This window comes from Calonectris borealis, chromosome 21, assembly GCF_964195595.1.
Source record: "Calonectris borealis chromosome 21, bCalBor7.hap1.2, whole genome shotgun sequence".
Classification (NCBI taxonomy): Eukaryota; Metazoa; Chordata; class Aves; order Procellariiformes; family Procellariidae; genus Calonectris; species Calonectris borealis.
This window is the reverse complement of record NC_134332.1, coordinates 8,168,759-8,181,934: the sequence shown is the minus strand read 5'-3', so window position 1 is coordinate 8,181,934 and position 13,176 is coordinate 8,168,759. Positions and strand designations below refer to the sequence as shown.

At 49.2% G+C, this 13,176-nt stretch overlaps 3 protein-coding genes and 4 non-coding genes across 8 annotated transcripts; 1 reads left to right on the top strand and 6 right to left on the bottom strand.

The window, feature by feature from the left end:
* Positions 1-28: 28 nt before the first annotated feature.
* On the bottom strand, positions 29-3,203 carry SURF2 (surfeit 2). 2 transcript variants are annotated; one of them, XM_075170651.1, is made up of 7 exons: positions 3,009-3,122; positions 2,499-2,653; positions 2,164-2,267; positions 1,539-1,730; positions 852-1,018; positions 691-752; positions 29-127 (listed from the first exon to the last, which is right to left on the bottom strand). In XM_075170651.1, the coding sequence occupies exons 1-6, from the start codon at positions 3,114-3,116 to the stop codon at positions 729-731; spliced, it is 750 nt and encodes a 249-aa protein (XP_075026752.1). In that variant the 5' UTR covers positions 3,117-3,122; the 3' UTR covers positions 29-127; positions 691-728. The 2 variants fall into 2 exon arrangements, with proteins under 2 accessions (XP_075026752.1, XP_075026751.1); XM_075170650.1 differs by lacking the exon at positions 691-752 and having other exon boundaries at positions 3,009-3,203.
* Positions 3,204-3,223: 20 nt separating this feature from the next.
* On the top strand, positions 3,224-8,234 carry SURF1 (SURF1 cytochrome c oxidase assembly factor). The gene is made up of 9 exons (XM_075170657.1): positions 3,224-3,350; positions 4,279-4,360; positions 4,485-4,612; positions 4,978-5,060; positions 5,879-6,070; positions 6,360-6,432; positions 6,809-6,971; positions 7,381-7,462; positions 7,722-8,234. Exons 1-9 carry the CDS (start codon positions 3,288-3,290, stop codon positions 7,786-7,788), a joined length of 933 nt encoding a protein of 310 aa, XP_075026758.1. The 5' UTR covers positions 3,224-3,287; the 3' UTR covers positions 7,789-8,234.
* Positions 8,235-8,904: 670 nt separating this feature from the next.
* RPL7A (ribosomal protein L7a) lies at positions 8,905-13,165 on the bottom strand. Its single transcript, XM_075170655.1, has 8 exons — positions 13,094-13,165; positions 12,355-12,475; positions 11,762-11,911; positions 10,795-10,935; positions 10,354-10,433; positions 9,879-10,009; positions 9,580-9,649; positions 8,905-9,074 (listed from the first exon to the last, which is right to left on the bottom strand). Exons 1-8 carry the CDS (start codon positions 13,094-13,096, stop codon positions 8,970-8,972), a joined length of 801 nt encoding a protein of 266 aa, XP_075026756.1. The 5' UTR covers positions 13,097-13,165; the 3' UTR covers positions 8,905-8,969.
* LOC142091577 (small nucleolar RNA SNORD36) lies at positions 10,086-10,158 on the bottom strand. The gene has a single exon (XR_012676845.1). It is a non-coding gene; the product is annotated as a small nucleolar RNA SNORD36 (small nucleolar RNA).
* LOC142091583 (small nucleolar RNA SNORD36) lies at positions 10,606-10,682 on the bottom strand. The gene has a single exon (XR_012676851.1). It is a non-coding gene; the product is annotated as a small nucleolar RNA SNORD36 (small nucleolar RNA).
* LOC142091585 (small nucleolar RNA SNORD24) lies at positions 11,013-11,078 on the bottom strand. The gene has a single exon (XR_012676853.1). It is a non-coding gene; the product is annotated as a small nucleolar RNA SNORD24 (small nucleolar RNA).
* Positions 11,980-12,052, bottom strand: LOC142091584 (small nucleolar RNA SNORD24). Its single transcript, XR_012676852.1, has one exon. It is a non-coding gene; the product is annotated as a small nucleolar RNA SNORD24 (small nucleolar RNA).
* Positions 13,166-13,176: the final 11 nt, after the last annotated feature.

The window sequence follows — 13,176 nt, the reverse complement described above, 5'->3', positions numbered from 1 at the left end:
ATTGTTAGACAACAGGCTGCAGGCCACGTATTTATCATAAAATTTATTTGCCGTTGGTTGCTTTCTTGAAGTTCTTGGGTTTTTGATGATGACTCTTGAATTTCTTCTTTAAAGGGCCTGACTGACTCTGTAGAGAAAAAAAGTTAATCAGCGTATTTCCAAAACCCAAATCCAGCCCTGCCCAAGTCAGCTTAAAGAGAAACTGAGTGTGGTCTCCCTTACAGAGACAGAACAAGCACAGCCCTGGTGACAAGAGCCAGCCAGGATCTCTCCTTGCCCTACCTGCAAGTTGGTGTTCCTTTCTCCGACAGGCATATGGTTTCATTAGATAGAAACAGTGACAGTCTCCCCATGGAAATGAGCCCAAACTTCATCCAGCCTCAACTTCCCAGTTTGGTATGGTTACAAAGGATCCAGCCCCTTCCTTAGTGGGTTTATCCATCTTTATGTACGTAACATCTGCCAGCTTCCCAAACTGAGAAGGATCAGGGTATGTCCTGTAAGGCAGGACCTGGCCAGCTCCTCAAGAGAGGCAGAAAAAGGGTCTAGAAGGAACCCACAAGACACGCTTCAGTCTCCCTGTTAAAGACAGCGTGCAGCAGGATCCCATCAAAGAGGAGCTATTCATAGAGGCAGGAACATCCCCAGTCAGAGCAGGCAGGACAAGTGTTTACTGGTAGTAATTCACACCTCAGGATGCGAGTTAGTGGCTGGCACATGGGGAAAGTCTATTCTGTGCAGCTCTGCACCTTCTGCTGGTTCTCAGACAGGAATAGATCAGACAAACACCTACAGGATGGGATCTCGGTTCCACGCTCCCCTGCTGCTGCACGCAGCAGCGTGACTCCCACCTTTCCCCTTTTGTTGCCAACTGCTCTGCTGACATCCATTCTTCCACCATCCTCTCTGTTCACGTCGCCGTTCTGCTTGGCCCCCTCATCCTCGCTGTCTGTTGCAAAGTCATCGCTGCTCTTTGTGGTTTGTGGAGCTGCCAGGTTTTTTTCTGGGAAGAGTGCAGCTAAAATACAAAGATTTAGCTCAGGATCAGTCCCCTGTGCAGATAGGCTCTGCCTCCCCCTAATTTTACTTTGAGGGCATCTTAAAGGTGATTTACCAAGCTGCTTCCAGTCTCCAAGCATATACATGTCACTGCTGAAATACGGTGTTTTATTACGAAACATGGCTGGTGCTCTCACGAGCCCCGTCCTGTGCCTGCTCGGCACAGGCAGTTCTGTGTCCGCTCTGCTACAGCAAGACAGCGTCTCCAGATGTAAGTCAGCAGAACAGCCTGGCCAACTCCTATCAGACAGGGGCACTTGCTGTAGCAATACCTATAGCAGTAAATCCCAGTGGATCTGGTTATTACTTGGTGATATAGTATCTTACTTGGCAGTGGCAAGCTTTTCTGAAACCCAAGAACCCCCAGCTGGATGGAAGTCACAGGCCTCCGGCACGCAAGCAGCAGGGAGGAGTGAAAAGAAGCCAAGAGACAATGAGCCTCCCTTCAGGACATAGATGATACCAACATTCGTACTCACGTGGGTACAGGTCACTCATGCTGTCATCCGTCTCCTCTCCATCCTCATCGCTGGACTTTGGCTCCCAGAATTCCTCTTTTCTGTAAGGCTGCCTGCTCCCGTTCATTTGGTCATCAGGGTGCTGCGTCCGCTGCTTCTTCTGTCGCAAGCAGGCAGGGACGTACTCCACTCCTTCCTTCTGGCACTCCTCATCTAATAGAGCAGCACTTAGCAAGGCGACCCAGTCACCTTATTCCTTTTCATTTTCAGCCCTAGCTCATATTAAATGCAACTCAAAAGTATGTCGAGCTCAACTCTAATATACATTTATGTAATCTACAGCAATGCTATGGGCCATGAAAGACAGGAAAGATGTTAACAGAGACTGTGCTGGACGTGTGAACTACCCTCTCTTCCAGTTTCAGAACCACTCCTCTCAAGTAAGGATGTCCCAAGGTATTTGCTAGAGGCCTTCTGCTCCCTACTTCTGGGATCTTCCTTCCTAGCTGAGGAGCACACACAGCAACAGCAGTACATTACTGTCAGTCTAAAGAAAATGCATCCCTTTCCTTCATGTAGAGCTACTGGAATCTCAACAGCTCAGGGGAAAAAGTTGGCTGGTTGTATCTTCAGAAAAGCCACTTACATGTTTTTAGGGCCTTCTGATAGCGCTTCCCTTGGACGTGACGCAGCACGTGCTCTGGAAACTTGTTGATGTGTCTGAGAGTGAGCTTGCAAAACAGCTGATGTCTGACAGACACAGAAAGAAAGAAAGGGAGAGACAGCAACAGAGTTTAAGTATGCTATTACTTAGTAACTTTCCATTTATAAGCACTGTGCTCAAAGTTGATAAATGCTTTATAAAGACTTTCCCAGTCTCCCAAAACCCATAAAGGCTCAAGAACTTTGTAAAGATCAACCACTTTATGCCTCAGATTGAACAAAGTGTGAAGCATAACACACAAGAGGAAGAATACGTACAGATTCTTTGTGCTGGGCACTATATGGGGCTCAAACTTGCCATAGTCAAACTCTCTGGCTGTCTTCATCAGCCGCTGGTACTTCTTGCCATTAGTGTAAGCCTGCAGCTCCGACAGCCGACATGGCATCTCGTGGCCTGTCAGCCTGCACCTCACCTGAAGAAAAACGATGTCTGGTAAGGGAAGCGCAGGGCATTACCCCAGGGCTGGGGAGGGCAGGAAAGACCTGGGCAGCATCCTCCTCCCTAGCCCTCCTCCGACTTCCACGGCGGGAGAAAAGCCTCCGGGCCAGGGAGCTCACTGAGGCCGAGCCCAACTGCTGGGGCACCTTCCCCGGCCTGCTGCCAAGCGGCCTTGTCCCCCCTCACGGCCCCCTCAGGGGACGCGGCCTCGGCATCCCCTCACGGACCCCTCATGGCGGCGCCCCCAGTCCCCCTCACGGCCCCCCTCTGGGGGCGGCCCCAGCCCTCAAGGCGCCCCTCAGCCCCGCACGGTCCAGTTCCAGCCCCACCTTGCCCGGCTCCGCGAGACTGAGGAGCGGGTGCTGCCGCAGGAAGAGCCGCTCCTCCTCGGGCACCTCAGCCACGGCCGCGCCGCCGACAGGCCCCGGCGCCGCCATAGAGAGGCGCCGCCAGACGGGAGCTCGCCTCCACTTCCGGTGCCGGCCACGCCGGGGAGCAGCCGGCACCATAGAGAGGGACGGCTAGAGAGGGGCCGGCCTGCCTGCCCGCGCCGGGACTCTCTGGGCCGGAGGCGGCTGGCGGCGCGGGGGGACGGTGGCGGCGTTGCCATGGCGACGTGGAGGCTGCTGCTGCGCGCGGGGGCGCGGCTGCTGCGGGAGCGCCGGAGCCGGGTGAGGGCTGGGGGGAGCGGGGCCGGGCGAGGGCTGGGGGGAGCGGGGCCGGGCGAGGGCTGAGGGGAGCGGGGCCGGGTGAGGGCTGGGGGGAGCGGGGCCGGGCCGGGTGAGGGCTGAGGGGAGCGGGGCCGGGCGAGGGCTGGGAGGAGCGGTGCCGGGCGAGGGCTGAGGGGAGCGGGGCCGGGCGAGGGCTGGGGGGAGCGGGGCCGGGCGAGGGCTGGGGGGAGCGGGGCCGGGCGAGGGCTGAGGGGAGCGGGGCCGGGCGAGGGCTGGGGGGAGCGGGGCCGGGCCGGGTGAGGGCTGGGGGGAGCGGGGCCGGGTGAGGGCTGGGGAGAGCGGGGCCGGGCCGGGTGAGGGCTGAGGGGAGCGGGGCCAGGCCGGATGAGGCCGCGGTCCTGTCCGGGGCCCGTCCCCCTGCGGTGCTCGGCGCTGTACGTGCGCCCGGCCGGGCTCCCCCAGCCGCCGCCCTTCCGTTGCGGGGGCCCGGGCTTTGGCTGCGGTGGGTTGGTGCCCCCTGTCGCGGTGTGGGGACCGGCTTCATTGCGCGTGGCGAAGCGGTGCTAAAAGTGAACGGTGGCAAAAAGACTGTACATCTGTCGTTGTGCTGCTCCAGCGTGGCGGGAAGGGCAGGTGCTCGGCTAGCATTTATTTCAAGAACAAATTAAGATGGTGTGTACGTTTGCTGATAGTGTGGATGGAAAGGGATAGATCATTTGCTGTGCTATAGTCAGCTCTGTAACTGGAATTTGATTTTTTTTTTTTTTAATTAAAACCTAACCCATAGCGTTTCACAGGCGGTTGCTCAAATGAGACTTATATCAATGGGTAAACAAAATTTCATGCAATCATTGAGGCAACTGACGTCATCTGGATACAAGTTTTACACAGCAGAGACACTACAAAGGATCTTTCTTATTTCATGCAGGTATCGCATTGCTTGATCAGAAGAACATTTTTTGGGTATCCCCTAACTAAAGCAGGTTCTGGTCTGGTCCAGCAGACTAAAGGTAAGAAAAGATTTGCTTGGGCTTCTGCCCTGTTTCAACCTTATGCCAAGAGGTGACATTTTCTGCAGGAATTTGGCATCTCCTCTCCTGTACAAATCCTATTCCTCATTCTGTTTTTCTCTAGATGTTTGTCTGAGGTTCTGCAGACCACGAAGTTCTACAACAGCTGCTGATGCATCTGGAGAGGACATCTTACTCAAATGGGGCCTTTTTCTGGTCCCTCTGACCACATTCTGTCTTGGCACTTGGCAGGTACAAATAAATATTTCATTTTTTCAAGAGATGAGCGCTTGAGGGCTGTCAGATTTTTCAATCTCTGGCGGTTTAATCTAGTTCAAATTACACACAGGCTAAAGATTTGCTGTTATTTTACCATTCTGTTTTCCAAGTGTCCATTTGTAAGTCTTTAAAGGAGAGATTCTTATTTTTTATAGTTGTATTTCAGTATAAATATTTCCTCAAATTAAAGTCAGTAGCCTCCATTGCCATATCTACAATTACCCTGTTTTAGGCCAGGTCTGAGAAGAAACTTATGACAAAGATTTTAAGGCTTGCTGGGGTTATTACATTGCTCTGTTCTACCGTAAGAAATTACTTTTGTGTTTGTGTACTTTCAGGTTCAGCGACGAAAGTGGAAATTGGATTTGATTGCACAACTGGCATCAAGAATTACATCAGAGCCCATCCCTCTGACATTAGAGTAAGGAAGCTGAGACAGTTTATTGTCTACAGAGCACTGACCGTGTGCTGGGGATATTAGATATGGTCCCTGCACTAATGAGCTTATGCTAAACTAAACTGCATGAAAATGAAGGAATGCAATGGGAATCAGGACATGCAAGCAAATTAGAAAGATAGACATCCTGTTAATTTTCTTATTTTTAGTAAAAGAATAAGTGAATGCTTCCCTATGGATACTCTAAATGCATGTAAAAAGGATGAATCTCTCTTCAGGAGAACGTGGTATGTAGTTCATACCATATGTAATCCTCCTGGAGAAGGAGGACTTGGTAGCTGGTGTCTGTGATGTCCCAAGGGGATTATTCCTGCAACAGGGAGTCTTGGATCAATAGCAGGCCCTGCCCCAAGTGTGGAGCAGTTGTGTCAGATATGAGAGAGATTTTTAAGGTCACTTGGCCATATGGCACAACTGTCAAAATAGTTCAGTTGTTCGATTTCATGGTCTGGGATGGGAAAGAAACGCTCCCTGTTGGCTGGATGCACATGCAGTGTATCCACCTGCTGATCAGCTGTGTGTGCCACTGAAGTGGCACTGCGTTACAGATACCAGGGAAAGGAACTGCTCTCTGGATACTCACGATCATCTCGATTTGATTCACTGTGATAGCAATAAAATATTAAGCCAGCTGCTTACTCCATGAGGTGATTGTCTTCTGTTTCTGTTTGCCAACTGGCTCTAGAGTGAACCATTAGGGAAAAGGAGAATCCCACGGTAAAATCCCCTAATGTGATTTGCCTATCGCAGCCATGATTTTGTTTTCATCTTGTTCCATGCAGCCCCATGGAATTGAAGGAATTGGAATACAGACCTGTAAAGGTCCGAGGGCATTTTGACCACTCCAAGGAGCTCTATATTTTGCCACGGTCACTTGTGGACCCTGAGCGAGAAGCCAGAGAAGCCGGGCGGCTGACATCCCACCCGGAAAATGGAGCGAATGTCATTACTCCTTTCTACTGCACAGAACTGGGGTAAGCTAATGAAAGTCATGGTTCATGTGAGCAACTCACTTCTGTTTTGAAAAGCTGAATCATGGCAGTGGGGTTTATATAAATCCCTCCCTCTCCCTTAAAAGGCATCTCTCACAGATTTGAAATTGTATTTAAATTCCCCTATAATGTGCACTCAGATGACAAAAAAAAGTGGGACCAAACATATGGGTTGCTTCTTTATTTGGTATTTAATTCTAGGCAGCAGCAGGAATAAATTTCCTTTCACTCATGAGCCGTATATGAGCCGTATTTCTTTATGTAACTCTAGGGTCACGATTTTAGTCAACCGAGGATTTGTGCCCAAAAAGAAATTGAAACCAGAGACCAGGCTGAAGGGACAGGTAAGGGGGATACAGGGAATGTTGTGTGTTACTTTCTGCCCTGTCATTACCCAGGGGCACTACTGACACACAAAGAAAGGCAGTAGCCATGTTCAGCATCATGGGAGGTTACTTAAGTAGTCATTGCACTTTTCAAAGAAGATAAACCTTTTCTTCCCATCTTTTCTTTAAGTAAGTAATGTTTTTTACAAATAAGGAGCTGTTCTCGATCTGTCTTTTTCTGTGCTGTGTTACAGCATTGCCCCACTGCAGGGCACGACCACTTGATTTATCATCAGACCCCACAAGTGCCCTATTTTTCTACCAGGACCTGGTATGCCAGAATATGAAATGAACCTTGAAAGATTCCTTTTTTCTCCTCTGCACTTCTTTTCAGATTGAAGATGAAATTGATCTCACTGGGGTGGTGAGGTTATCAGAAACCCGGAAACCTTTTGTGCCTGAAAACAACATTGAGAAAAACCGCTGGCACTACCGTGACCTGGAGGCTATGGCAAAGGTGACCGGCGCCGAGCCTGTCTTTATTGATGCAGATTTCAGTAAGTCACAGAGGAACCCAAACCCACGTCCAATTCACATCGTTCTCTCCCACTTTCCGTTCAGTTAGCCATTTCTCCTGGGCACTTGGAAAGGTATTGCATCTTTCTCTTCTTTGTGTACTCTGCTAGGTTTACTATTTTGAAGGTGATAGGCAGCCAGCACTGGGGAACAGTAGCACGCTCGGAAGAGATGCAGGTGGTGGTCGATGCCTTGAGCACAACCAGCCACTGGCTGTAGGGCTGCCTGCCCCGCAGCTCTGGCTTTGCTGGTAACTTGGGAACCCCGTTGCCTGAGGAAGAGGAGCAGGGTATCCACACGAACTGACCACCTTCATCCCATTTCTCACAGCAAGGGCAGCTCTACGCGATGCAGACTAGATTTAACTTGTGCGCTGTGTTGTACCTATAGGAAGCACGGTCCCTGGAGGGCCCATTGGAGGCCAGACAAGAGTGAGCCTGAGAAACGAGCACATGCAATACATCATCACCTGGTAAGTTACCCAGCCAGCGTTCGACTGACCTGCCACGTGGTTTTTTGAAGCTACAGCTTTGAACTGCATTCTGTTGAAAGCAAGGGAGCAATTTTTACCTGGCATTCTTGCTCCTGCATCAGTGAGACTGGATGAGCTCTTAAGATGTAACGTTTGCAAGGTGATTTGAAATAATTGTGTTTTATTGCATTGCAGCTTAGGGAGGTCCAGTCCATCTTGAAAAGAAGGGGTAAATGTATGTTTTTGTTTTCTTTCATAGGTATGGCTTATGTGCTGCAACTTCATTCTTGTGGTACAGAAAATTTATACAAAAAATACCTCTGTGAGGGGAAGGGCTAATCTCTTCTGTACTACAATCAAGAGCAGACTTTTACAGAAAACAACATTGAGAAAAATGTCAGTCTGATCAGTCCTGAGTAACTGCAGCATCGAGTTTCAGGGCAACACGTTCAGTAAACGTGCAGCTATCAAGCTGCAAAGAGACTGCGCTCCTATCAGTGCGATTCTGGCTGCAGCTTGGAAGCATTGAACTTCAAAATTGTAAGTGGCAGTTGAGACTTCTAGTGAAACCGATTTATGCAGTAATCTCAAGGATACATTTTTCTGTTGTGCTTGGTTGTAAGCTACAACATTTTAACTTCTCCACTGCCGTATTTTCCAAAAGACAGCAAGGGATTTTGTGAATCAAGTTTCTTTGCACTGAGTAGTCATTTCTGAAGTCAGAGTGGTTCACAGCAGTTGCATCAGAGTAAATAAAGAGGGTGTACAGGTGCTTGCGTTGTGACTTGCATTGTCTATCTTACATCTGAACAGCGACAGACCTGAATTGAAGGTTACTGTGGATACTTAAGTCTAGCTGGGTGACGCAGCCTGTGGCTTTGCAAGAGCATGATGAAGGCTGGCAAAAACAAGCAGCGGCTACCTCAGCTGGAGCCTTACCAAGCTTGGTAGCCTCCCACACCACCACAAGACCAAGTCAGCAGTCAGGAAAGCAGGACAAGAAGAGCTAGATTCTTCCTCTACTTCAGCCTGCCTTCACTGACCATTCTTGCCCTGGAAGAGGCATCACAGACCTCCTAATAGGAGGTCCCAAGAAGTTGTAACGCCCTGTACAACCCATACTGTAACCAAGTCTTAAGTACCAATGGAGATGATCTAGAGCCATTTCCAATTGAGAGGTATTTGCGTAAGCAAGCTAGGCTTAAAGCCAGAACTAGCCTAGCGCATTCCACTTTATGATCACACAGCATGTATTAATGGGCTGTGTGTTCACAGGAGAGGAATTACTACATAGGACTAGTAGTTAAGGGCAGTAAAGTAATAACCTGCTCTATGCGGCTGTTTCTGTGCAGCGCTATTCAATCATTTGATGGAAGGCAGAGACGTAAGGCAGTGCTTATGTGCTACCCACTGCCTGGAACACTCCCATTGATAGAGACCACTGAAACTTAATTTGGGGGTTTATTCTTTTTATGTACAGAAAACACGGTAGCAATCCAGTACATCTTTAGCCCAGCTTAGTAGCCAGTTCTTTAGCCTTTGCTTTTTCAAGCTTAGCAATGCGAGCCACTGATTTTGGACCCAGGACGTTACCACCCCAGTGACGACGGATCTGCAAAGAAGCAAGAACACGTTAGATGCCTCATACAATCTCTTACTACATCGTTCAGTCAACTTGCTCAGGTACGCTCCTTTCTGCACAAGGGGAAGAGCTTCCTCAACTTCCTACACATTTCAAGCAGTGAACTACGTTTCAGGGCAGCACAGAGATACAAGAGTTTAAAATCTTTCCCCATGAACGGTGCTGGATTCAGCCACCATGGAACTTCTGGACTTGGGGGATGGAGTTGAGCCTAGCAGAAGCTGTTGCCCTCTCTACAATCCTAGCCCTGTGATAGCCCCGTTTACCTGTAACTTGGTGACAGCGACCTCCTTTTACCCCACCCTCAGGTAAAGAATCTGGATACATCATAAGCAAATCTAGGTACAACGCACCCAACAGGCTTTAAACTGATATCAGTCACCAAGTCTGAAATAATTTACTTTTCCCTGGGAAGCTTTTGGGGATGTTAACAGTACAAACTAAAAGGCAAGGCAAGCAGCACAGAGAATCTTACCTCGTCATATCTGTCATTGTAGTTGGTCTTGACAGCCTCCACCAGCTTTGCAAGGGCTCCCTTATCCTCCCTGTTGGTGATAATTTTAGTTCCTTTAGAGCCTCAATTTAACATTTTCCGTAAATCTTTTGCCTCAGTATTTAAGAGCTCATAGTGGCAATGTGATTTTTCAGGTTAAGCATAAGCATCATTTGCAAAGGGTTTCACTCCAACCGCCAATGCTTTAGGAACCTGCACTGCTCAGATTGAAGTTTGCTTTCTCCACTATGGTGAATTAAGTCAGCACACAGAATACTTACGGGTTAACTTGGGTGAAAGCAACAGAGGTGCAAGTTTTCCTGTGGACCAGTCGCCCCAGTCTGGCTTTGCCCTTGATGATGCAGTATGGCACTCCCATTTTGCGGCACAGAGCTGGCAAGAAGACCACCAGCTGAAAAGAAAGGGAGTGTGCTGTATAACTGAGGGAGAACATCTTTTTATTCTTTGAATCAGCCTGGGCTGTGGCAATTGCTCAGTGTTAAAAAGCTCGTTTTGCTCTTCATTGTTGATTCAGGTGAAGAAATTCATACATCATTGCACGGGCCAAGCCTCACTGTAATACCAGGACAACTATGAACTTGCATAAGTATTCCAGTTCTGGTAAATACGTCTTTTTATGCATTCTCTTCTCACACAATAAATTTGTCCTAAAATGCATTTTCACCCCAAGCCCAGTTCTGTCCTCAGCTTAAGTTACACAGGTAGCCTGTAACATGTACCAGCGAGTATGCTTACCTCAATGGGGTCTACATCGTGGGCAATAACTACAAGCTGAGCTTTCTTGTTCTCTACCAGAGTTGTGACACTGTTAATACCTGAAAAACAAGTTATAGGTAAGCTTTGATTCCGCTCAGTCTATTTTTAGAGCTTTCATGTAAGCCGCACACAACCAGCTCAGACTCCATAGCGCGGCTTCATTATGAAAGTTGTGAAAACTTTTCACATCCATTCAGTAGCACAGAGAAGATATTCCATGGACAATCTGCTAAAGCTCAGGGTTAAAAAGCTCGTCTATTTTGCTCTTCACTTTGAGCTCAGGTGAAGAAATTCATACATCATTGCAATAGCTTGTCCAATCCTGTTTGGTTGGAGCAGAGCACCAACTCACCAGTTTTCTCTCTAACAAAGCACCACGCTCCCATACATGCAAACAGCCAAGGCCATGTACAAAGTTACCTGCTCGGAGGACCGGTGGCCGCTTAGTCGGCGCATCTCCCTTTCCTGCAGCTTTCTGCTCAGCACGAGCCAGTAGCCTCTGCTTCTTCTCTTGCTTATTTTCTGGCCTATATTTGTGCGCCAGCTTCAGAAGCTGTGTAGCTGGAAAAGAACATCTACTAGTTAGTTAGATGCATGACCTGAAAAAATCTAAGCTATTACTTTTAAAAAGACTGCAGTGCATCAGCGATCTTGGTGGTTGTCATCAAGTGTACTTAGACAGCAAAAAGTTAGCATCATTTGCACAGTGCAAGAGCAGAGCACCTCTAGAGCCCATATTTACCTCTACGTGCACCTCTGTTGGCAATGAGAGCTCCTTCATTGTTTGGATGAGGAAATGCCTGTTGACCCCCACAGCAATTATGGTTAAAGGTGGTGCACTTTCTCCTTTAAAGCAAGCAACTTGTTTGGCAACATCTACGAGGGAGTTACTCTACATAGGCTGAAAGTTTCTTGCATAGACACTGTCACCTGGAAGAGACTATTTACTCGTTTCACAGAAGACCCTGAAGTCCCTTCTTCCCCTGTACCAATGTCAGCCTGCAGGATGCTGGCCTTCCCCCCAAAGCCTGCACTCATACCTACTTCTCAAACTGTCTACGCAGTTAAAAGAACCCTACGTGGTTCTACATCAAGCTGGAAGAATGGACTCCAATGGAAACATGCAGTTAAGATAACCCTGGGTTTGCGGCATTAAGTAGGAGCTTTGGTATTTTCTATTCCCTTTTCAAAGTACACAGCAGCTATCAAGACTTAAGCCAGCAAATGCAGACAGCAGCTTGCTGTTGACACCACCCCACTCACTATTAGAGCTTCCCTGAAATGCTTCCAAAGATACTCTCCAGCTTACCTTTGTTAAGTCTTATTTTGGTTTCTTTTCTCCCATTAATGACCCAAGTCAAGAGAACTTTGCAGGACACATCCTTACCTGTCTGACGGTCCAAAGCCTGAGTGAACTGGTTAATGGCAGGAGGCACCTTCAAGCGTTTGTAAAGAATGGACCTCTGGCGCTGCAGTCTGATGTAGCGCGGCCATTTCACAAAACGTGTGAGATCACGCTTCGGCTGGATATCCTGTCCTAAAAATACAGACTTTAACTCAAAGCTGTTCCAAACCCACACAGCAACAGCACAGAACAGGCACAAGTGCATCAGTGATCTTGGTGGTGATATGTCAGCACTATCGCTCAGATAGCAAATATTCTTTCACATCATCTGCACACCGAACAAAAATGGCACTACAGAAGTCTGAATTGATTTACCACACCACCTGCAAAAGGGCAGGATTCATCACAATAGAATCATATAATGAATCGATGTAATACGGGAAATTCAGCAAATTGACCATAGCCACCTTCATATACCCTATAAAGGACAGCTCTTAATTGCAGGCAGCAAGGCAACTGCCTTCATCACTCTCTTCACTCTATAGCTTTATTACAATACACTTGTTTACAATTTAGACGTCTGTCCATAAAACAAAAAAACCTCGAGTGAATAGCCCAAATATCCACTTACTCACCAATGCCGAAGTTCTTGGGCCTCTTCTCAAAGAGGGGATTGACGACCTTCTTGGCCTCCTGCTTCTTGACTACAGCAGGGGCCGGGGCCACCTTCTTGCCCTTGGCCTTCTTTCCTTTCGGCTGCAAGTAAGAAATGCACTCTTCCTTCTTTTGCCTCAAGTACTTGTGTACTTAAAACAGCTTTCAGTCCACCTTGGAAATCCATTCTCCTAGGCATTTCACCAACCTGGCAACCTCCCAGCCTAGCCCTGCTCTCCCAGAAAAAGCAAATCCTTCGATTTGACTTTAAAAGGTTCATGAATCTCCCTGAGCGGGACGCCGTTTAAAACCGATGTTGATCTCCTCGGCCGGGCAGCAATCGCCCAAGGAAAGGCTGGCGCTCCCCAGCCCAGTGCTCCCCGACACCGGGGGACCCGAGACACCTCCACCGCGGGTTACTGGCCACCGAGCCCGGCCCAAGTTCCGCCCTACACCGGGAAAAACGCTGCGGCCTGGCCAGGCTGCCCCGCTCCCAGCAGCCCGAGCCGGGCGGCGCCGCCGCACTCCGGGCGGGTGGGCCCAGACGCGGCCTTCCCCGGACCGGCCCCGGTCACCGCAAATCGGGCACGAAACACCCCTCCACCGCCCCCCCAGGCTACCGAGCACCCGCGCGGCCCTCCCTGCCCGGCCGCGGCCCACCGACGAGGGTGGATGGCGGCGGATGACCCCAGCCCCCGCCCCGCGCCCGCCGCCACTCACCATCTTGGACTGAGGAAGAGAAAGGGGCAGCAGCGCATGCCGGGAAATATCTATGGGGCGCTACGTCTCGCGAGAGGACAGCG

Bases quoted from the DNA above. Each gene is read 5' to 3' on its own strand.
- SURF2 (XM_075170650.1), bottom strand. From the start codon at position 3,188: ATGGTGCCGGCTGCTCCCCGGCGTGGCCGGCACCGGAAGTGGAGGCGA. The intron at 2,654-3,008 runs GTGGGGCTGGAA...GTTTTTCTTCAG, and splicing joins GTCTCGCGGAGCCGGGCAAG to GTGAGGTGCAGGCTGACAGG. The intron at 2,268-2,498 runs GTACGTATTCTT...TGTGTCTGTCAG, and splicing joins GTGCCCAGCACAAAGAATCT to ACATCAGCTGTTTTGCAAGC.
- SURF1 (XM_075170657.1), top strand. From the start codon at position 3,288: ATGGCGACGTGGAGGCTGCTGCTGCGCGCGGGGGCGCGGCTGCTGCGG. The intron at 5,061-5,878 runs GTAAGGAAGCTG...TGTTCCATGCAG, and splicing joins CCCATCCCTCTGACATTAGA to CCCCATGGAATTGAAGGAAT. The intron at 6,433-6,808 runs GTAAGGGGGATA...ACTTCTTTTCAG, and splicing joins AGACCAGGCTGAAGGGACAG to ATTGAAGATGAAATTGATCT.
- RPL7A (XM_075170655.1), bottom strand. The intron at 10,936-11,761 runs GTAAGGATGTGT...GTTCTTTTCCAG, and splicing joins GGCTTTGGACCGTCAGACAG to CTACACAGCTTCTGAAGCTG. The intron at 10,010-10,353 runs GTAAGCATACTC...CTTTCTTTTCAG, and splicing joins ACGATGTAGACCCCATTGAG to CTGGTGGTCTTCTTGCCAGC.